Below are 23,334 nucleotides of genomic sequence, written 5' to 3'. Positions count from 1 at the left end.
GCAGTATGTACTGATACATGTTACAATAGGAATGAACTATAAAAATGTTATTCTAAGTAAAAGAATGCAGCCAGAAAAGACCACATATTGCATGATTCCACTTATAGGAAGTGTCTAAAACAGGCAAATCTATAGAGACAAAAAACAGATTAGTGGTTGCCCAGAGCTGGAGGGAGTGGGGATTGGTAGTGACTGTTTCTACTTGGAGTAAAGAAAGTATTCTACAGTGATAGTAGCACAACACTATAAATATAATAAAACCATTGAATTGTACACTCTAAATTGATAAATTTTATGGTACATAAATTAGATCTCAACAAAGTTATTAATATTTTTTTAATGCAAGAAAATTAAGTCCCTCCTCTTACAACCTTTAACCATTAATTTGCCAGGATTTGATGCTTAGAGGTGAAGCAGCCACTATCTCACAGCCAGCAGTGAACAAAGCAAAGAGGAAAAGCCAAAATGCTGAAATGGCTTAGCAGAAAAACAGAAAGAAACTGGTCCTTGGAAATGTGGCTGAGCAGCTAGCTGAATCAACCAACCCTGGAACTGCCCTTTGAGAGTTCTTGTAATGTAGAAGGAAATATTTCCTACTATTTCTTAGTTGTCTCTTCCATTACTTACCTGAAACCAATGCATTCCTGCAATAGAAATATAGGATGTTGAGCAAAAATACTCCATTAGTTACTTACATCAAATCGTTTATTAATGCATAGCATAAATAACTTAATAAATAAAATTTTCATTACAATCCAAATGTGGGCTTCCAATAGACAAAAAGCAATATTTCTTGAAAATAAAATTGTGTCTAAGAGAAGACAAGTGGATTGAGCTTTTTGCTCTGATTTAAAGCTTTTTACAAAATAATATTCTAAAAGACATTTTCTATATCATTTTATAATGTCCTAAAAAATAAAGACACGAAGAATGTAAACCAATGATCAATGGCCATAAAATGTATCATCAGCTAAAGTGATTTTTAAGAGTATAAACCTAATCCCAAATGTCTTATATTCACATCAATATTTTCTAACAATCAAGCAGATTTTATTAGTAATTTATTAATGTGAGTAGCTTAATAACTTTCCAGAAAGGGTTGATTATTGATGTGGACAAGGACAACATGTGCTACTATCATAGCTACAATCATAATATGTAAACTAGAGGCATAAAATAGCTGTTACCTAAGATCAACAACATAATTTCCCTTTGGTAAAGTACTGCATGATTAGGCTTACTCAGGAACATTATATATTCCTGTGATACTGATAAGCATTGGTGACAGGATACCAAATTAAAATTGCAACTGTTACCATCCCCATGACATTGGATGAATAAAAGATACTCTGTGTTCTTATATTAACTCATTTACCTAGGGCCAGATTTAAATAGATACATAAGTAAATACCAGCTGCAGTAATAATTCCTGGTCTCTGACCTCTCTTCTGAATTACATATGCACATTTCTAGCCCCTTTCTGGGCATTTCCACAAGATGAATGGCAACAGTCAAATTCAAAGCATATCCAACTATATACCACAATTTCCCACCAAAACAGTCCCACATTCTCACATTTCCTAAAAGCGCCACCATTCTTCCAGTTACCAAGGCTCAAATCTTTTAGAGGAATCAAAAGCTCCTCTTTTCTCCTGATCTGCAAACAAACTTTCAAAGCCTTGGTAGGCTCTGAATGTTCCTCTCTCCTGACATTGCTTCTGTTATAACATGCCATTCTTTTCCTTTGTCAAGGTCACCATACCATCTCAGTTCAACTGAACATCACACTTGGTCTTCAGAAATGAGCCTCACGCTCAAAATCTCAATTCATGCATAACACTATGTACGTGTTCACTAAATGTCAATCTAAAAAAAGACACAGTATTTGGTCAGCTCAATTTTACATCTACTGTCTTCTTCCAGACTCCCAAAAAGAAGGTTTGAAAAGAAGGGCAAAGCCATCTGCTCTTCTCTCTAATCCCCCTGCCCCATTGGACTCAGTATTTATTCAATACGAAACAATCTAAATGCTTCTGAAATTACACTCAGGCAACCAAGTATATTTCCTCCTAAAAGGAGAGCTCAAATTTAAACAGAATCAAGAAGCAAAAGTCTAGTTCTCCACAGGCTTTTAGCTTATCCCAGATCAGTAATGCCAGTAGAACAAATTCTAGTAATCTCAAATAAAATTCTGTATTGCTTGTATAAATGTGATTGTTTTCACATAAAAGTCAAAATTAGGTCTCCATTAAAATTTAGATAGATGTAAATGTAAAATATGCATGCAGTTTGATGCATTTTCATTTGTTGATTTCACAGTCAATATTATCTTTATTTTCTGCCATTTTTTTAATTTATAAAAACACAAAGTTATGAGAGCCCCCATGTGCACTGACAGGGTCTGGACATCTATGCTGAAAAATAACACAGGCAACAGGATGGGTATGACAGAGAAAGGGAGAGATTCTAGGAACAGCATTGACAACAGCAAGCTGTAGCAATTCCAAGGAGCAGATATCAGGAGAAAGTCCTGGAAAACCACCACCAGAAAGGAGCTGTTCCACTCGGTGTTGCTTAGGAAACTCAGGCAGAAACACATATTACCCCATGAAGATCAATAAATTAAGACCATTAGACTAAAAAAGGGGATAGAAATTCCAAAGCTGAATTTTTTTCCCTTGAGAATACAAACCAACTCCAATTAGCAATAAATAAAAACTAAAATCTGCTAATCCTTAGTTTAATTCACTTTTATGTTGTTTGGAGAAAGATCACACTTTTCTAAGTAAGACTCAAATTATATAAGGGTTAGTAAAATGTTAAACACTTAATCTCTTCACCCGACCTAAGCTAAGGACATCTTTATAACTTTCCAAGGAACTGCGACTCCAACTACTACAGGTTGAACATCCCAAATCCAAAAATGTACAATCTGAAATGCTCCAAAATCTGAAAGTTGTTGAGTGCCAACGTGATGCTCCAAAGAAATGCTCACTAGAGTATTTCAGATTTCGGATTTTGGGATTTGAGATGCTGAACCATTTAATATATAACACAAATATTCTAAACCCTGAAAAAATCCAAAATCTAAAAACACGTCTGGTCCCAAGCATTCTGGATAAAGAATACTCAATCTTTACTGTTCTTTTCCTAATTTGGAAGTGGCTAGGATTAAAAGCAATATGGATAGAAACAGGGCAAAGTGACACTATTTGTTAAAATTGTATCAACCCAAATTCATCAGTTTCCCCTCACTATGGTACCTCACTTTCTGATTCCTTTTTTTCCCTATGAATTGTACCATCATTATTCCAATTTTATTCCAGTAATATTTCATTTCTCAAGTCCATTTCTCAGCACCTATCTGATTGGCCTTTTCCAATCACTCATCAAACCCTATCCATTGTCCTCAACTACATCTCTTACACCCACCTCTTCCTGTTCCATCTGTGTCTTCTTTTCCCCGTTCCCATTCCACCACCCTAATCCAGCCCCTGACACCATCTACTTGCTTAATCGTACTAGTGGTTCCCTGCTGCCTCTGGAAGGTGGAGTCTAATTCTCAGGCAGGCATTAGGCTCGCCCCAACTTGACTCTGGACCCCTCCAGGGTTACCTCCAGTGCCCTTTCCCACACACGTGAGGAGCCCGGGATTTCTGTGCTGGCTCATGCCATTTCTCCACCCCAGAATGGGCTCCCCATCTTGTTTATCCATCAAACTCCTACTTAAGTGTCAAGACCCAGCTCCAATATCCATTCCTTTCTACAGTTTTCTTTGAGCCTGGCAGAAATATGCTATTCTATGATCTGTAATGCCCTTCATATCCCATCCCCTAAAGCTTTTTTTCAGACACAATAGCCTTTTTTTAATAGGTCTGCCACCCTGTGGAAAGGTGAACAACTTCTGGGCCTAAATTAGTTCTCATTCACTGTCATACCCTCAGCACCAACCACAGCAGCAAATACACAGCAGTTGCTCCCTGAGTGTGTTTTGAATTGATCTACAATTGTCATTCAACCCTTCAAGCATTATCTTTTCACACGTTTCTCTCTCACTTCCCCCTCTCCTAACCAGACTGCAGAATCATTAGAAACAAATGCCATTTCCTTACATTTTATATTTCTCACAAGGTTTGGCTTTAAACACAGACACTTAACAAACGTCTGTTAACTGAATGGGGTATACCACTCTGCCATCTTGCCTCCCTAACAGACTGAAAACTCTGGAATATCATTCTTCTCATTTGCTCATGGGGAAAATAGTCTGTGAAAGAGAAAGAGCTATAAAGGAGAAGCCCAGTGGAGCTCAGTGGAGAAGAAGGCAGCAGACCATTGCTCCTGGTATAGCCTCGATCCTGCTATGACCCACACCAATGCCCGTCTGCAGATGCCTTTAATATAGTCGAGCTCTAGATCAGCAAGATTAGAAAACAGCAAGATTGGGAACACAGTTAAACAAAGAAGGTCAGGGCTGATAAGCTAATTAGGAACAACACCTACTGATAAAAATCTGTAATATTTGTTCTCCATAACAAGGTGGATAAGTGATATTGTTTTTCAAAATTATTGCAAAGTATTTCCAGTGCCATACAACCCAAATTTGGAAGAAGATTAGTGATTTAAATCCTGGACCAAGGTCACTGTTTTTGAAAAGTGAATCTTCCATACATTAACCTTAGTTATATCCAAGGTTCCAACAGTGATTGGCCCAGGCCGAGACGGTGAATTGGGCAAAAACCCACCCGAAGAAAGAAAGAAAGAAAAGCTAAGCCCTGGGATGATTGAAAATCCCTGCTCACCCCACCCAACCCCAAATCCTTTTACAAAGTGGAAAACTGTGTGACTATCTTAGGTTCAATATAGCAAGCAAAAAGGGATGTGCATGGTCCCAAGTGGTTAAAATCAACAAACCTGCAATAAAAGGAAACGGATTTCCTTTACTGATTCCCAGATGTGCTTGTCCTCTTGCTAGTGTCTAGTGCCATAGAATTGCAAAAGGTAAGTGGCAGAATGTTGAAGAGTTAGTCTTACTAACAGGAAATGCTTCTTCCCTATTCCTGGTTTCTATAAAGAGGGATTTTCCCTACACGAAGCTGGCTTTCCTCTCCACTCCTTCAACTAACTCCTCCCTCTTTTTTGTTTTTAAACTCTTGTGAAATCTGAACTGCTCGTAGGGAGCAGACTAATAAATTCTAGCTGGAACACCACTCCCTCCACTCCCCCCACCATTGCCCGTAACTACGTGGGCACATCTGCCTAATTCTGGGCACTCTCCTCTCACACTGAGCTGTCTCCAATGTTGTTCTGTCCACAATAGAGATGATATTTTGTTCTCCATCTGATACTCTAAGAATGCTTTATGTCCCAATTTGTTCAGAATTCAGGCTGGGGATAAGGGATCTCTTTATTGAGTCTCCTCAGAGAACTCACCAATTTATAGTTCCCAAGGAATATTCATGGGAAGTACATTAACTCTGGAGCCAAATAAATTGGTTCCACTGAATAAACTCACTCATCCAGAGGTTTAAGTGATTCATTAAGCTGGGTTTAGAGCATTTACTTGCCTTTGGGTCCCCGAGTGAAGACAGTAATTGATGAAAAGAGGCCTAACTTTCATTTGTCAGACCTTAGAATAAATGTCTTCCTTCTACACTTAATGTTTACATTCAACAATTTAAAATCTTGATTTCTTTTTTCTATTTATCTCAAGCCTTCTTAAAAAAGACTATATTACTATAATTATTAGTTATTATAACTAAGTTACAACATTTACATCCAATACATCTAATTATGCCCTTACAATGCTTCTAGAAAGCACTTTTAAATAAATACCAGATTTTGTTTAATAACATCATTTTCTATCACCATATGAGCAATTCAGTGTATGATGCTTCCAACATTGCACTATTAAATTTTACAGCCTCTTTCTAAGTTTATAAGGGTAGCTACCATTTTATTACCCTTATGTGTCAATGAAGAAATTAAGGTTAAACAACTACACAGATGTCAGACAGCATATACCACGGTGAACTGAAATCAAAATGTAGCTCTCCCTGACTAATAATCTACGTCACCAGAGCAAGCTGCCTCCTACAGAACCATGTCACAAAAAAGTCCAGCTTCTCATATGACTCCAGGTACGTGGTTCTAGGATTCTACAATGAGTTCCTGTCGTGTGGAGCCCAACAATGCTACAAGAGAAAATGTATTCAAGCACAGCAAAGCAGTTGCAAGGACACAATTATCTTACTAACATCCCTGTGCCATTTTAAGCTGTCATGCTTAAATACCAGAAAACAAAAACAAAAATATATAGCTTTTTCACACAGGTTAAGAACTTATGGAGTTAAAATCTCTTAACCTCCTTTGAATCCACTACAAGTTTTATTACACTGTTACCCAATTATCTTTCTCAAGGCAATAATTACTTCATTTTCATTATAAAATAAGCTGATAACATAAATTAAATTTTGCCGCATGTGCATGCACAATAATCATAATAAAATGACCAGGAAATGTCATATTGATTAGACTTACAAAAGACAACATATTCAACTAAAGGAAGCAGGAGTTTAAAAAGGAAAAAAAAAAAACAAGACTTCCAATTATTTCCTCCATCCATACTCTCTGCATTTCTTATTTGTAGTAACAAAAAGTTTTTTGTTTCACCCTCAAGATATTTTCAACATATTTTTATCATCGCAACCCCAGTAATGCCTTTGATGTCCCCCAATCTCTCCCTAATAACAGGAAATACAGAAGGATTTGTTCTTTGCCAATCTCTGAGCTAATTTCTAACCTTTGTTTATAGATAAGAACATTGAAGTTGGAAGAGGTTTACTAACTTACCCAAGATTGCAGAGCTTGGACTTAAATCCAGGTTTTTCTGACTTAGAACCTGAACTCTTACCAACTACACCATCCTGAGTCCCTCCCACACTGCCACACTGTTCTCAGGGAGGAAGCCACAGCCCAGGTCCCACGTTCTCCAGCAGCTTTCCAGAACTGACACCTCTTTTAACTCCTCTCCATCATGAAAACTTTCCTTTCCTGTGTCTCACTGATTCTAATTTTGTCAGGTTACTGAAGTTAATCTAGCCTACAATGACCTATGACTTGGCTATACCTAGTACAAGGCCTTTCACATACTCATTGATAAACATTTTGTGTGGGTGACAATTATTTATACCCCAAATGACATATCTGCATTCTAATATATGGCTTCACAATCTTCCCCTAGTTAGCTCCTAATAGTCTGAATTTGCATACTGCACAGACTCGTTAGAGAGGCTCAGGTCCTTTCAATGCCACAGAAACACTCAAGTACAACCGTACCCCTTATCTGAGGTTAACCTTGGTCCAAAAATATTAAATGGAAAATTTCAGAAATAAACAATTCATAAGTTTTAAATTCTGAGTAGTATGATGGAATCTTACACCATCCCGCTGTGCCCCACCAGAGATGTAAATCATCCCTTCGTCCAGCATCTCCACATTGTACACACTCCCCACACATTGGTCACTTAGCAGCCAGCTCAGTTATCAGATCCACTGTCATGGTACTGCAATGCTTATGTTCAAGGAATCCTTATTTTACTTAATAATAGTCCCAAAGCACAAGAGCACTGATGCTGGCATATTGTTATAATTGTTCTGTTTTATTATTAGTTATTATAGTTAATCTCTTACTGTGCCTAATTTATAAATTAAACCTTATCATAGGTTTCTATACACCTATATGAAAAAACATTGTATAGAATTTGGCACTATCCACATTTTTAGGCATCTACTGGGTGTCTTGAAACATATCCCTATGTTGTCCCCTCTTATAAGACAGAGTATATATACCTGGGTCCTGGGGATTGCTCAAACCAATCCATTACCCTGGGTGCCTGATTACTCCCCCATCACGACCTGAGATTGGGCCTAAACTCCGAGCCACTACCATCTCAGCTAGCACCTACCTGCAAGCACCACCTGTAGGCCTAGAAACTGGCCCACTCAGCCCATCACACCCATGGCCAACATCAACGTGCACCACTTGGGCTCCAGAGAATCATCCTGCCACTGATACGCTGCCATTGCCCATGCCATGCCAGCTTCCTAGGGACCAGAGAACCTTCCCAACCACCCAGTCCACCACTGCCACTACTGGCATCTGAGCAAGCCACATGGAGGCCCAAGAATTGTCCCACCAGTCATAACCAAAAGAGGTGCCAGTGTGCACCACCCTGGGGCACAAAGATAGGCATGCTCAGTACACCACTGCCACTGCTAGGGCCTGAAGACTGCCCCTCCACCTGGTAGCCCAGTCCCCAGTGCAATTTCACCACAGCCTCTACTAATAACCCTAACCCACACAGAAAATCACAGATACCACTAATGCTGTCTGCAATCAAAGAAATCATATAGGGACTACACTACTGCATGCACCCAAAATCAAAGTCAAAATACCCTACAACCAACCAAATCATAGATACATCTTCAGGAGAAAGTCCTCTCCTATGAAAGTAAATTCAAAAATAGGAAGAAAAGTGACTGTTACACCAGATGTGCAGACATCAACATAAGGACACAGGAAACATGAAAAAGCAAGGAAATATGACACCTCCAAAGGAACACAATAATCCTCCAGCAACAGATCTTAATCAAAAAGACATTTCAAAATCCCAAATAAAGAATTCAAAGTACTGGTTTTAAAGAAGCTCAGGGAGATACAAAAGACTTCTCAAAAACAATACAAAGAAATCAGAAAAACAATTCAGGATAAAAATGAGAAATTTACCAAAGAGATAGGTATTTTTTAAAAGAATCAAATAAAAATTCTGGAACTGAGAAATTCACTAAAGGAAATACAAAATACATTTGAAAGATTCAAAAATAGACTAGATCAGGGAGAAGAAAGAATCTCAGAACTTGAAGACAAGTCTTTTGAAATACTCCAGTCAGACAAAAATACAGAAAAAAGAATTTAAAAAATGAGCAAAATCTTCATGACATTTGGGACAACATAAAGTAACCAAACTTATGAATTATTGGTATCCCCAAGGGTAAAGAGACAAAGAAAAGATTAGAAAACCTAGTTAACAAAAATTATCCTTCATAAATGAAAGAGAAATAAAGTCTTTCCCAGACAAGGAAATGCTGAGGGAATTGGTTACCACTAGACTGGCTCTACAAGAAATGCTCAGGGGAGTCCCAGACCCAGAAGTGAAAGGACAACATTTATCATCATGAAAACACACAAAAATATAAAACTCACTGGGGTAAAGCAATCACACAAAGAAGGCAGAGAAAGGACTGTATACATCCATCAAACCCCAACAACAAACAATTAGAGAAAAAGAAAGAAAGAATATACAAAACCACCAAAAAACAATTAACAATATGTCAGGAACAAAGGCTCACATATCAATAACCACCTTGAATGTAAACAGATTAAATTCTCCACTTAAAAGATACAGAATGGTTGAAGATTAAAAAACACGATCCAACTATATGCTGTTTACAAGAAACTCATCATACCAGTAAAAACACATGAAAGTAAAGGGTTGGAAAAAGATATTCCACACAAATGAAAACCAAAAGCAAGCAAGTTTTAACTTATATCAGTTAAAACAGAGATTAAATCAAAACAGTACAAAAAGACAAAGAATGTCATTATATAATGATAAAGGAATTAATCAAGCCAGAGTATATAACAATTCTAAATATATATGTACCCAATTCTGGAGCATCCAATTTATAAAGCAAATATTACTATATACTAAAAAGAAAGACAGACTGAAATGTATCCCCCGTGGTTAAGGGGGGACTACTTTATATCTTCTAAAGACTAACCTATTTAGAAAAAAAGCAGGGAGGAGAAAAATCATACACATTGCATTTGGACTCCCCCTATGTACAAAAACTACCTGAGTTGTCTCTTGTACTCACTGCTGTCTCCTTAGCATTTAGTCAAGGGCCTGAACAGCAGATTCTCATGAAATACCTTCTGATGGATGCATGAATAGATGGAAAGATGAAAAAAAAAAGGATGAATGGATGGATAAGAGTTATTTAGAGATGGCTACCCTGTTAAAAGGCTATGTATTCAAATCAGAGACTAGTTATTATCTGAAGATATATTGAGACAAAATGCATTTTACTATAGAATTTAGATCTGTTAGAACCCAGTTTAAAATATTTTCATGGGCCATTTCGAAAGCTAAACCTGCAGCAAGTCTAGAACCTCCCATACACTAATTATATATCATACTCATTTATAGGAACTAATTTTTAATGTTTCCAAAAATTTGCCTTATATCATAAAGTCAGCTATAATATAAATGCTTCTTTCAAATTTAGTTGACCAAAACAAACTTTTGTACATCTTCAAACAAAGACAAAGAATGATCTACTAAAAGAAATACTTACATAATCACAGGTAGGCTCAGTGACTTCTCAAAGGTCAAATTGGCCTTATACACTTCTATTTCTAAGTTGGAATGGCACATTGCCCCATCCTGTGGTACAGCTAAAAGAACATTCCTATTTGTTTAACATTATAATTTATTTTCTAGTCAGTAAACTGTGAAGTTTCTGCACTAGATAGATTTTAACAAATGAAAAAATAAACATGCTGAATCAAAGAAGAAACCAAGATTTTTATGGAGTAAAAATGCATGTGTTCATTAGAATTCAGGAAACATAAAATTTGTCTTGTTTGGCTTTTATTGCCAGGACATGAGAGGGAGTTTCCACAATTATGGGCACTGGAGAGGCCACTATACAAGGTTATAATTCCTTCACCTGTTTACCCACGAGGGTCTATCTGCTATCCCTGCAGGAGATTCCAGGGTACCAAATAATAATAATCATAGTAATCATTATATTTAGAAACAAGATATTCCTTTTTCTGGTCAAAATAATAAAACTTCCCAGAGAAGCTGAACATGCAAATTTCAAATCATTTCCTTTAACACCAGTGCTGACTCCTTTTCATGGAAATCTTTCTTTTTACCTACTAAGCAACCTCAATCCAAAGTATTAACTACAGTTGCAAATAAAATCTCAAATTAGAGTTGATTTTCCTAGTAAAAATTGGCTTTGAAAGGTGAAAAAAGCACTGCCTGGAGCAGAAATCAGTTCACGGGCCATTTCTGAGGCATCTGGCCCTGAGCTGGGCGCCTTCCTCTCCAGACCTCGTGAGTGCCTCCCTTAAAGTCAGTCCCACCAGTTCTCAGGGAGCGCAAGGATTCCACCTTCACAACATCCATTCCTTTCCCATTTCTTTACCTTCACAACGCCTCTCTGATTTTTGGATTCATAAGCCTGTAAGGTCAGAGCAGGGTGCTACGGTCTCACGACAACCCTCCTGTGCAAGGCTAAACCATGCCTCCCTCTGAACATGGAGTGCTTGCGATATAAACTGCCCTCACAGGGCCGGGGGCCACAAGGACAAAACCCATCGTGTTCTTTCTTTCCATCTAAACCATAGCAAAAAGAGCACTAGTAGAGGAAAAGTTCTTTCCTAAACAGAATATTTAACCAAACTATACTCTTCTTCATCCAGGCCATACATGTGGTTTTCTATAAGTTACCCTGAGACCCTTAACCTTTTGGACCCTCAGATTTCTTCTACGTTAGATAAGAGTCTGCACTGGATAATCTCAAAAGTTCTTTTTAAATCTAAATTTCTTTAACTACATATCTTATACAGTAATCTTCATAAGATTCAGTCTCACAGGGTCATCCGATTACATTTTCTTGGAGAGTCAGTGGAAGTGCCTATTTCAGAAGAGATTCACAAAGATGAAGCTCTACTTGAGATGTTCCCGGAAGTAAAATAACTTGAAAAGGTCATCATTTCACCAGTAACCAGGCAAACCCTTCCTGGGATCTCCTCCTAGCAGTAAAACAAGTGAATAAAAATAAATGTCTTCCTGTCAGGTGAATATACAAATGACTTGGGAGGCAGCAACCCTGAAGACCAAGACCAGTTCATTTTTACTAAGAAAACACTCAACTGGCAGACACCACCATTTGCCTGAAAAGAAAAGAACTGTAGGATATCTGGAGACCCAGTAAACTTTTGAGGGGGACTAAGCGGACAAATGTAACATTCAGGATTAGCACTATATTATAAGATATGTCTGCAAAATATTTTTGTTGGCCTATTTTGCAACCAAGGCTTGGACTCCTCACGACTAAGGAATTCTGCTCTGCACAATGAACATTTTTCTTTCTATTTACTTAATATGCTCAACTTTCCATAAACAGCTGGTGTGTGGCTCAATTATCACTGAGCCCTTTCAGCATTTACAGAACCAATAGCTGCTCTTGAAATACAGTCTAAAGAAAAATAAGGTTCTGGCCCACAATACTGATGGATCTCTTCCTTGGCAATGTACTCGTAAATTGCAGACCCTTAGGCCCAAAGGGCAAGAAAGTCAGACTCACCATACATGATCTCCAGCTAGTCTGTGGGCAGTACCAGTGCCTACCCCTGACAAAACTATCATTCATCTGTAGTGAAGTGAGAAAAACAGAAATTATGTAAGTTTTTAAAAAGCTAAATCGAATCAAGTTGTGGGTCCAAGCTTCACTCTGAGGTCCTATCTTCTTACATTTGGCTGTTAAGGAGTCTCTCTTTATAAAATGACGGGGACAGCAGAGAGTTAGTAATGTTCTTGTTTGGAAAAATTAAAACTTGGCTACACTGTTGGTCTCCTCATCACTTATGTTGTTTTTTTTTAATTTTATGGACCCAGCATAAAATCTAAATGCCTAGGAAGTACTCTCCCTGGAATTATGAAACCAGCTTTTCATGTGCAAAGATTAATCACAATTTACCAAGTATTATACAGACCACAGAGTTAGGCTACTTTGAAGGAGCAAAGATGGCAGTGTCACAGACAAATTACAAAAAAAAGAATATATAGTCTGAAAGTAGAATGTGGACCTGTGAGCCTAAATACCCAGAAGCCTCAGATTTGTAACAAAAATTAATGTGAATGGATTAAACAATTCCAGTGGAATGGTGGGTGCACGGAGTATACCAGTGCTAGCAAAATGATAAAAAATTCATGTAGCATTAAAGTTGGACTTCACAAGCTACCTAATGATGTCCAAAGAAAATAAGAAGATTCCACAGCTACCAGAAGAAAAAACATACAACCATTAATGTTAGTGGATCTCAAACTTGTCTTAAATTAACAATCTTCTCCTCATGTTAATGCTCTGATTGAATATTACAATGCAAACATCCCCACACATTAAGTAAAAGAATTCCAGCCTGCAAATATGAGTGGGACATTTGTAAGAATGTATTAATATACGTACAGCCATTACGTTTTGGGGTAACAGGAGGAAAAATGAAGCACAGTTATTTTTTCTCTGTTACAGCACTGTTCTTTAAGCATAAACCTGGAGAATTCATAACAGAATTCAGGTTTACATGATGAAAGTGTGGTGAGCGTCACATGGCTGTGGAAGCATGTGTGTTTCTGAAAACTAAAAATCCCAAGAAGAAAAAATACAAAGGCATGCTTTATCCACCTTGATCAGTGAAAGAGCTGTAGTTTAAATTGTTTAAAATCATAAATTGTGTTAATTTTTGAAACAGTGTTGGTACTATTATTAGTATCAAAATTATATTCAGGGTTGTTATAATTTTAAAAAGGTGAGAAAAGTTGATGAATTTTTGTTAAAAGCTGATCCTGTGTGTTACATGTAACAGAAACGGTAAATATTTATTTATTAATGTTTGTTTCACAAACCATCCATTTAATTTTAAGTGAAATCAACAAAAGGAATTAGGTGCATGGACATGTGATTTTGAGATTAAAGTTAGTCTTAAAATGTAAACAAAATATGTGCTCAGAAAAAAAAAAAAATCATTTACCCAAATGGGTACCTGGTCTCACTCTCTACTGCCTTACTGGGCATGCCCTTGTGTCTGAGGTGGCCCCTGGTGGCAGTTCCTATCTCTGCATTACCCAACTCATTCCCACTCCCAGAATGTTCTTCCTCATGGAGACTCTGTCTCCTCTCTTTCACCACATCACAAGAGCCCTCTCATCCTCAAAACCCTGCTCAGTATTCACAGTCTCCTTACAAAAATAAAAAATAAAAAACAACAAACAAAAAAATCCTGGCTTGCAGAGCTCTCTAACTCTGCACACACATAGCATTTGTGAGCCTTAAACAAACGTCGGACGATTTTCTCTGGATTGCATCGGGGATAATCTGGGATAACAAAGAATATTATTCATCACCTATTTTGGAAAAAATATAGTCAGCAATTTCATTATCCTAAATATAAATATTTCTGCAGAAACAAAGCCTGGCTACCAGAATTTAATCTTCACTCAAAACAAACCATCACCTGTGCTTAATGGACCAGAGCAGTTAAAAGGCCACCAAGTAGCCAGACCAGTCTGGACATTTGGTCCAGAATACTATTTGACTGCAGAGCAAAGAGCACAGATCCCTGAATCCCTGACCTAATTAAACTTTCCAAGGCTGTAAATTCTGTGTGTCACAAGCAAAGCCATGGAATTCTCAGCCAGAGTTCTTGCCTACACGTGTGATTATGCCCAGCTGTCCCTAAAACTCTGGATTACTAGGGTCTATCTTTGAGGACTGATTGAGATGAAATGACGAAACAGCCTTTCAGACCCCAAGAAGAGGACAGGTTGGAGGCCTTGACCGTCCAGGCTGGTCCTGCCCCTCCTTTCCCCCCCACCATCCACCAGGGTTCATTGTTTTCCATTCTTTTGTGTCCTCTCTCCTCTTTGATGCAGTCTGGTGTGAACTTTTCTTTCTCAGGCTGGCTGAGGATGGGGCAGAAGTCGGAGGTGACACAGAATTATCACAAGACAGGAAAAAAGAACACCTACAGGCATCAAGAAAACGCTCCTCGAAAGGTCCCAACTGAAGGCCTTCCCAACAAGGCCTTTAAGAAGCTGCCTCCTCTTACTGGCCTCACCATCCCACACCTCATACGCTCTTCAACATACCTCAGTTTTGTGTTTTTCTCTCCAACCTTAAAATTGGTAACATCTTACATTTAAGGATTGGGTCTTTTTGAAAGAGAGGGATATCTTGAACTTTCAAATAGTGTTTTTTTTTTAATTATAATTAAAGTAATGCTGAGAAACACTTCAACTTAATCCTCCAAAGTACATGTATCACTTATATAAAATTAAACAGTAGTGATTTCCAGGCACTGAGGTGGTACAGGATGTGGTATCTGGCCATGAGCAATTCTATATTTAATATTAAGCATATGTGCAGTTGGGAATGACGGAGCAAGCACGCTGGCATTCCAGCAGCCCCCAAAACATACTCTTTCCTGCCAACAAAGGGCTATCTCCTGGGGTGAACTGAGGTTCCTTGTGGAAAGAAATAGCAACAAGGCCTGGAGCAACAGGGGCATCCCTGCAATTTCACCAACATGGACCGCTTGTCTACAACGTGCCTGGCAGTGAAGAGAGGGGTGACAGGGAGCCCCTGTCTTCAGGAGCCCACAGTCAGTGAGAAAGACATGCTGAACACTAATTGTTACAGTCCATGGAGTCAATGCCACAGCAGTGACCAAACGAGTGAGAGCACCAAGAGGGACAAACAAATTCTGCCTAGGGAAGGAACTCAGAAAAACTCCCATGGCAGACATCATACTTCAACTGGATATTGAAGAGAGAGCAGAGATGACAAAAAAGGTAAGTGGGGAAGGAAATTCTTCATACAAAAGAGTCACTCTGAAAATCTCTCCTTCTTCCCCATCCTTTCTCCCTCCCTTCCCCTAATGGCACAGGGTGAAAAAAAAACCAAACTACCAATTTTAAACTAACTAAACTAGACTTTTAATTACTCTGGAGGTTTTTCCAACAGTTACTTGTTTTCGGCTCATCACCCATTCATAACACCTACAAAAGTCACCCACTGACTTTGCAGAGGCAGCGGAATTTTTACAATAATAATAATAACACAAGGATGAAACTTAATGCTGTAGATTACCTTTTGGCCAAGTGCTCATGCGCACACTCCAAGCCCATTAAAGTAGACGGGAAGCGTCACTGGCTGCCCCAGGCTTACACTGTATTAAGCACTTGTTTATTTGAGTATAAATTGATAAAAATTCAACAGCTACACATCAGCTTTTAAACTAAATCATTTTCAGTAAATCACTGAACACTTTATTTGAACGACGAGATTTTTACAAGATGATGTGTTATTCTTACCTCCATGGGAAAAGCTTTGAAATTAACCGTGTGCTCAGAACCACGCTGGTTTTCTCTTCCCCAATGAAATCTAACTTCATACAGTTCAAACTCATGCCCTTGAGGCAACGGTCCTCCCGACAGAACTGAAAAAGAAAAACCTTATTGAATTATATCACAAATTTATTAGAACATCATAAACATTAGAGCCTTTTTTCGAGCTAAAAACCTCTCATGAGCTCTATAAATTAAATTCACGAAGCCAAAATGAGAAATATATCATGACTGGGGGGTAAATGTAAACTGAGATTGGCTAAAATTCTTCTACTGGCCATTCAGATACAGCAGAAATTTAAAAACTGAAAAACTTGGTAATGATATGTATACTTTAACTTCCTGTGTGTTTTCAGTTCAGGAGTAGACAAGGAAAATAAATTCCTCCCTGAGATTTAAGCTGAGCACTGACCAAGAGACAAGAATTTGGTTTAAGTCTCAGACTGACCAATAATTTGTTACAGACCTATCAATCAATAAATTAAACCGTGTTTACAGATCATCCGTTTGTACCAGTACGCTTTCAATTTAGAGAACAGGTGTGTAGACTAACAACATTATCCATGAAGAAGATTGATTAACATTAAGTCAATCGACTAGGAAATGACACTTGAAAAGCAGATGACCGAGAGAGAGGCAAGAAGGCGGACGAGAAACACCTCCCGCCAGAGTGTCTCTGCAGGAAGGAAAGATTTTTGATGAACTTAAAAAACACAAACAGGCAGACAAACATAGATCGGGTGAGGGTCGGAAGGAAGGGTGCCTAAACCTACAAGAGACTTCACGGGAGGTCATAGAGCAGAACCGGAAGGAGAAAGACATTGGCAGGATCAAAGCCCCGAGAGGCTTGGAGACCAGCAACAAGGGTAGGCAGAGCGGTTAAAATTCCCCTCCCTTGCATCTTGGACTGCTGGTGGGCTCCCAAGCTGCTGGAGAGACCTGCCGACACCAGCCCACAGACTGCTGCTGCCAGTGAGCAGAGAGCCTCTTGCAGACAAGGCCCCAGGCTCCCAGCTCCTTCAGGACACCTCCCACCCCACAGACCTTAGGGCAGGTACCATATTGCCTCATCCTCCCCTTCCCCTCCCCTACCCGCAGCTGCCCAGAGAGACAATTTAGCCACCACCCAGAGACATCCATGAGGAACAGGACCTTTCCTTTTGAGGCCCTGAAGCATACTGAGGGGTACTCTGTGAGCTGCCTACACTCCGGCCCTCCATGGTGCTGGTTGCCTGCTGACTCCAGTAGAGTGGGGCAAACCCTAAGGCAGAGAGACATTGATCCAGCTTGGCCACCTCGTGGGGGACTTGGGCCCAGCATTCTTCTCCCTGGCAGGGTCAGGGATTGATCTCCGGGGCCCAGGGGACAGGCCTGCAGGCCAGACCCCGTAAACCTAGGTCTCGATAGCATTACCCAGGGGCAGAGAAGGGATATTTGTGAACTAGTCTACTGAGGTGTGTGTGCCTTCAGGGGCAGATCAAAGTGGGTCCTAGCTGCAGCATGCTCGAGGGGCACCCCTCCTCCAATGGGAGGGCCAAGCTCTCAGGTCAGGCTGTGATCCTGGGCAGGGAACCTCCCAGCTACCATCACAGTCAGAGGAAGCTCAGCTGGCTTGAGGTCCTCCCTGCCGGAAGAGGCCCGGGAGAAACTGTGCAATAGAGGAGGGTGGAAAGGAGCAAGGCCTGCTCCAGTCTGCAGGTCTCAGACAGCCCCACCTCCATACCCATATTTTCTTGTTGAGTGGGGCCATTTCAGCCCCTCCCTGGCAGCTTTGCCCAGAGGCAGGGAACAGACTTTTGACCTCTGCTAAAAGCATTTGGGGAGCTTGAGGGCAGGCTCACCCAACTCAGCCCTGCCCAGCCTCACTCCCCCACCCACCCCTGCTGCGGTGGAGAATAAGGACACACCTGGAAGTCCCAGGGCACCATCCACCACCTGAGGCACTAGAGTGACTCTCCAAAGGAATGAGAGCTGGTTACAGGACTTAAAAACAACACTGCAGCTTGCTCCTCCCAGTAAGCGCCACCTACTGACAGGGAGGTCATTCTGCACACCCTTTTACTGCTTCTACTGACTCATGATACAGGGTGTGGTCAATTCTCACCCAAAAGCACCACCTACTGGCTCAGAGACTAAACAGTGCGTGTCATTACCTAAACGAAAATCCAAAGGTAAGAAGCAACAACTGTTTCAGATAGGAAGAAATCAGTGAAAGAACTCTGGAAGCATGAAGAATCAAACGGAAAGCACACCCCCAAAGGGGAACACCAGATCTCTGGCAATAGATACAACCAAAATCAGAACACTGAAATGACAGAAGAAGAATTTCAAACATGGATGATAAGAAAACTCAATGAAATGCAAGAGAAAATGGATACCCAACACAAAGAAACCACAAAAAAAATCCAGGACGTGGAAGAAAAATTCACTAAAGAAATTGAAATAATAGAGAAAAATCAAACAGAACTTCTAGAAACAAAGAATTTATTCAAAGAATTATGAAACACAGTGTAAAGTCTTAAGAATAGAGTAGATCAAACATAAGAAAGAATCTCAGGGATTGAAAATAACACCTTTCAATTAAACGAGTCAGTTGCAGAGATAGAGTATAGAAAGAAAAGAGGGAAGTCTATAAGAAATGTGGGATTATGTGAAGAGGCCTAACATGAGAATCATAGGAATCCCTGAGAGTGAAGTAGAAAATACACAAGGGTTGGATAAACCATTTGAGGATATAATGGAGGAAATTTCCCTGGCCTTTCTAGAAATCTAGACATCCAGGTACAAGAAGCTCAAAGGACTCATGGAAGATTCATTGCAAATAGGAAGACACCATGACACACAGTCATCGGACTGGTCAAAATAAACACAAAAGAGGCCCTCCTATGAACTGTAAGGTGAAAGAAGCAGGTAACCTACAAAGGAAAACCCATCAGACTACCTGCAGACTTCTCAACTGAGACCTTACAAGCAAGAGGAGACTGAGGACCCATTCTGAGTCTTCTCAAACAAAATAATACCCAGCCTAGAATTTTGTATCCTAAAAAACTAAGTTTCTTATACAAAGGAGAAATAAAGACCTTCTCAGACAAGCAAAGACTGAGGGAATTCATCACGACAAGAACTGCCCTCCAGGAAATACTCAGAACAGTGTTACACATGAATCAGCACAATAGACACTCAGCAGTGTAAAATCATCCAAAGCTAAAGGTCAAAGGCCAGACACCACAATGGCTCGAGAGAGAAAATAAAGCAACAAAGTACAACTCAACAGGATGAACAGAAATCTGCCCCACTTATCAATTCTTTCAATAAATGTGAATGGCTTGAACTGCCCACTCAAGAGACATAGGCTGGCTGAATGGATAAAAAAACACAAGCCAATCTGCTGTCTCCAGGAAACACATCTAACCCACCAGGACTCATTCAGACTCAAGGTGAAGGGATGGAAAACAATATTCCATACAAATGGAAACCTAGAGAAAGCTGGCATAGCAGTTCTGATTTCAGATAACTTAGTCTTCAAATCAACAAAAGTAATGACAGACAAAGATGGTCACTATATAATGATGAAGGGTACAATTCAACAAGAATACATAACAATTCTAAATATTTATGCACCTGACTCAGGTGACCCAGATTCATAAAGTAAATCCTACTTGATCTAAACAAAATGATAAACAGCAACATCATAATGGCCAGCGACCTCAACACCCCTTTGAGAGAACAGGACAGATACTCCAAACAGAAAATAAACAAAGAAACAATGGACTTAAACAGAACTGTAGAACAAATGGGACTGACAGATATTTATAGAATATTCTACCCAAAACCCACTGAATATACGTTCTCATCAGCTCATGAGACATTCTCTAAGACTGACCATATTCTAGGCCACAAAACATGTCTCAACAAACTTAAAAAATAGAAATTATACCATGCATCTTCTCAGACCACAGTGGAAGAAAATTAGAAATCAACTCCAACAGAAACTCTCATCTCTACACAAAGTCATGAAAACTAAACAACATTCTGCTGAACGATTATCACATGAAGGAGGAAATTCATCTGGAAATCAAAAGATTCTTTGAACTAAATGATAAAGGAGACATGAGTTATCAAAATCTATGGGACACAGCTAAAGCAGTCCTCAGAGGAAAATTTATATCCACAAATGCCTATATCCAAAATACAGAAAGATCACAAATCAACAATCTAATGAATCATCTCAAAGAACTAGAAAAGGATGAGCAAACCAGCCCTAAACCCAGCAGAAGAAAAGAAATAACAAAGATCAGAGCAGAACTAAATGAAATTGGTAACACAAAAACTATACGGAAGATTAATAAAACAAAAAGTTGGTTCTTTGAAAAAAATAAACAAAATTGACACACCTCTTGCTAGGTTAATGAGAAGCAGAAAAGAAAGGACTCTAATAAGCTCCATCAGGAATGAAAAAGGAGAAATTACAACTGATACCACAGAAATACAAAATATCATCTATGAATACTATAAAAACCTCTATGCACATAAACTTGAAAACGTGGAGGAAATGGACAAATTCTTAGAAACACATAGCCTCCCTAGGCTCAATCAGGAAGAAATAGAATTCCTGAACAGACCAATAGCAAGTAGTGAAATTGATGCAGCAATAAAAAACCTTCCTAGAAAGAAAAGTCCCAGGCCAGATGGTTTCACACCCCAATTTTACCAGATCTACAAAGAACAACTGGTGCCTATCCTGTAGAAATTATTCTATAACATCAAGAAGGAGGGGTCCTCCCCAACAGGTTTTATGAAGCTAACATCACCCTGATACCAAAATCAGGAAAGGACACAACAGACCAATATCCCTTACAAATATAGATACAAAAATTCTCAACAAAATCCTACCAAATTCAGGTGCTTATCAAAAAAATAATCCATCACAACCAAGTAGGCTTCATCCCAGAGATGCAGGTATGGTTCAACATACGCAAATCTATAAATGTAATTTACCACATAAATAGAAGTAAAAACAAAGACCATTTGATCTTCTCAATACATGCAGAAAAAGCATTCAACAAAATTCAGCACCCTTTTATGATAAGAACCCTAAACAAAATAGGCATAGATGGGACTTACCTAAAAATGATAAAAGCCATATATAACAAACCCACAGCCACCATCATACTGAACAGGGAAAACTGAAAGCATTTATGTTTAGAACTGGAACCAGACAGGATTACCCTCTATCATCACTTCTATTCAACATAGTGCTGGAAGTCCTGGCCAGAACAATCAGACAAGAGGAGAAAATCAAGGGCATCCAAATGGGGGCAGAAGAGGTCAAACTATTGCTCTTTGCTGATGATATGATATGATATCTCAAAAACCCCAAAGATTCTGCCATGTGACTACTCGAATTGATAAACAAATTCAGCAAAGTCACAGTTTACAAAATGAATGTACACAAATCAGTAGCATTCCTATGCACCAATAACAGTCAAACTGAGAACCAAATCAAAGACTCAATAACCTTCAAAATAACAACAAAGAAAATAAAATACTTAGGAATATATTTAACTAAGGAGGTAAAAGATCTCTACAGGGAGAATTATGAAACACTGAGGAACTAAATAGCAGACGATGTACAGAGGTGGAAAACCATACCATGCTCATGAGTCGGCAGAATCCACATTGTTAAAATATCTATACTACCCAAAGTGATCTACAGATTCAATGCAATTGCTATTAAAACACCAACATCATTTTGTGCAGGTCTAGAAAAAATAATTCTACACTTCATATGGAACCAGAGAAGACCCCATAAAGCAAAAGCAATCTTAAGGAAAAAGAACAAATTGGGATGCATCAATTTACCAGACTTCAAGGTCTACTACAAAGCTATGATAAATAAAACAGCATGGTACTGGCACAAGAACAGAGACATAGACTAACGGAACAGAACTAAGAACCCAGATATAAAACCATCCTCATATAGCCATATAATCTTTGACAAAGCAGACAAGAACATATACTGAGGAAAAGAATCCTTATTCAATAAAGGGTGCTTGGAAAATCAGAAAGGCACATGTAGAAGATTGAAACAGGATCCACAACTCTCACCTCTTACCAAAATCAACTCATGGTGGATAACAGACTTAAACCTAAGTCATGAAACTATAAGAATTCTAGAAGAAAATGTTAGAAAAATTCTTAGAGACATTGACCTAGGGAAAGAATTTATGAACAAGACCCCAAAGACCTTCACAGCAACAACAAAAATAAATAAATCGGACCTGAACAAATTAAAAAGCTTTTGCACAGCCAAGGAAACTATCGCAAGAGCAAACAGACAACCTACAGAATGGGAGAAAATATTTGCATGCTACACATCCGATAAATGGCTGATAACTAGAATCTACATAGAACTCAGGAAAATCAGCAAGAAAAAATCAAACAACCTCATTAAAAAGTGGGCAAAGGACAGAAACAGAAACTTTTCAAAAGAAGGCAGACCAAGAAACATTAAAAATTGCTCAAGATCTCTAATAATCAGAGAAATACAAATCAAAACCACAATGAGATATCGCTTAACTCCAGTGAGAATGGCTTTTATCAAAAAGTCCCAAAACAATAAATATTGGTGTGGATGTGGAGAGACAGAACACTCATACCTGCTGGTGGGACTGCAAATTAGTACAACCTCTGTGGAAAGTAGTATGGAGATACCTCAAAGAGCTACAAGTAGAACTACCATTTGATCCAGCAATCCCATTACTGGACATCTACCCAAAGGAAAAAAAGACATTCTATAAAAAAGACATCTGCACTCGAATGTTTATAGCAGCACAATTCACAATTGCAAAGATGTGGAAACAACCCAAATGCCCATGAATCCATGAGTGGATTAATAAAATGTGGTATACATACCCCATGGAGTTCTACTCAGCCACTAAAAACAATGGTGATCTAGCACCTCTTGTATTATCCTGGATAGAGCTGGAGCCCATTCTACTAAGTGAAGTATCACAAGAATGGAAAAACAAGCACTATATACACTCACCATCAAATTGGTATTAACTGACTTAAC

At 38.9% G+C, this 23,334-nt stretch overlaps 1 protein-coding gene across 2 annotated transcripts in view; it reads right to left on the bottom strand.

Annotated features, from left to right (window-relative positions):
- Nucleotides 1-23,334, bottom strand: part of CA8 (carbonic anhydrase 8) — a 70,375-nt gene that overhangs the window by 34,463 nt on the left and 12,578 nt on the right. For both annotated transcript variants that reach the window (XM_069466466.1, XM_069466467.1), the window contains exon 3: nt 16,227-16,351. In XM_069466466.1, coding sequence (XP_069322567.1) covers nt 16,227-16,351 — 125 coding nt within the window. The remainder of the gene's footprint in view (nt 1-16,226; nt 16,352-23,334) is intronic.

The sequence above is a fragment of the Eulemur rufifrons genome, chromosome 3, assembly GCF_041146395.1.
Source record: "Eulemur rufifrons isolate Redbay chromosome 3, OSU_ERuf_1, whole genome shotgun sequence".
NCBI classification, from domain to species: Eukaryota; Metazoa; Chordata; class Mammalia; order Primates; family Lemuridae; genus Eulemur; species Eulemur rufifrons.
This window is presented reverse-complemented; position numbering and strand designations above follow the sequence as displayed.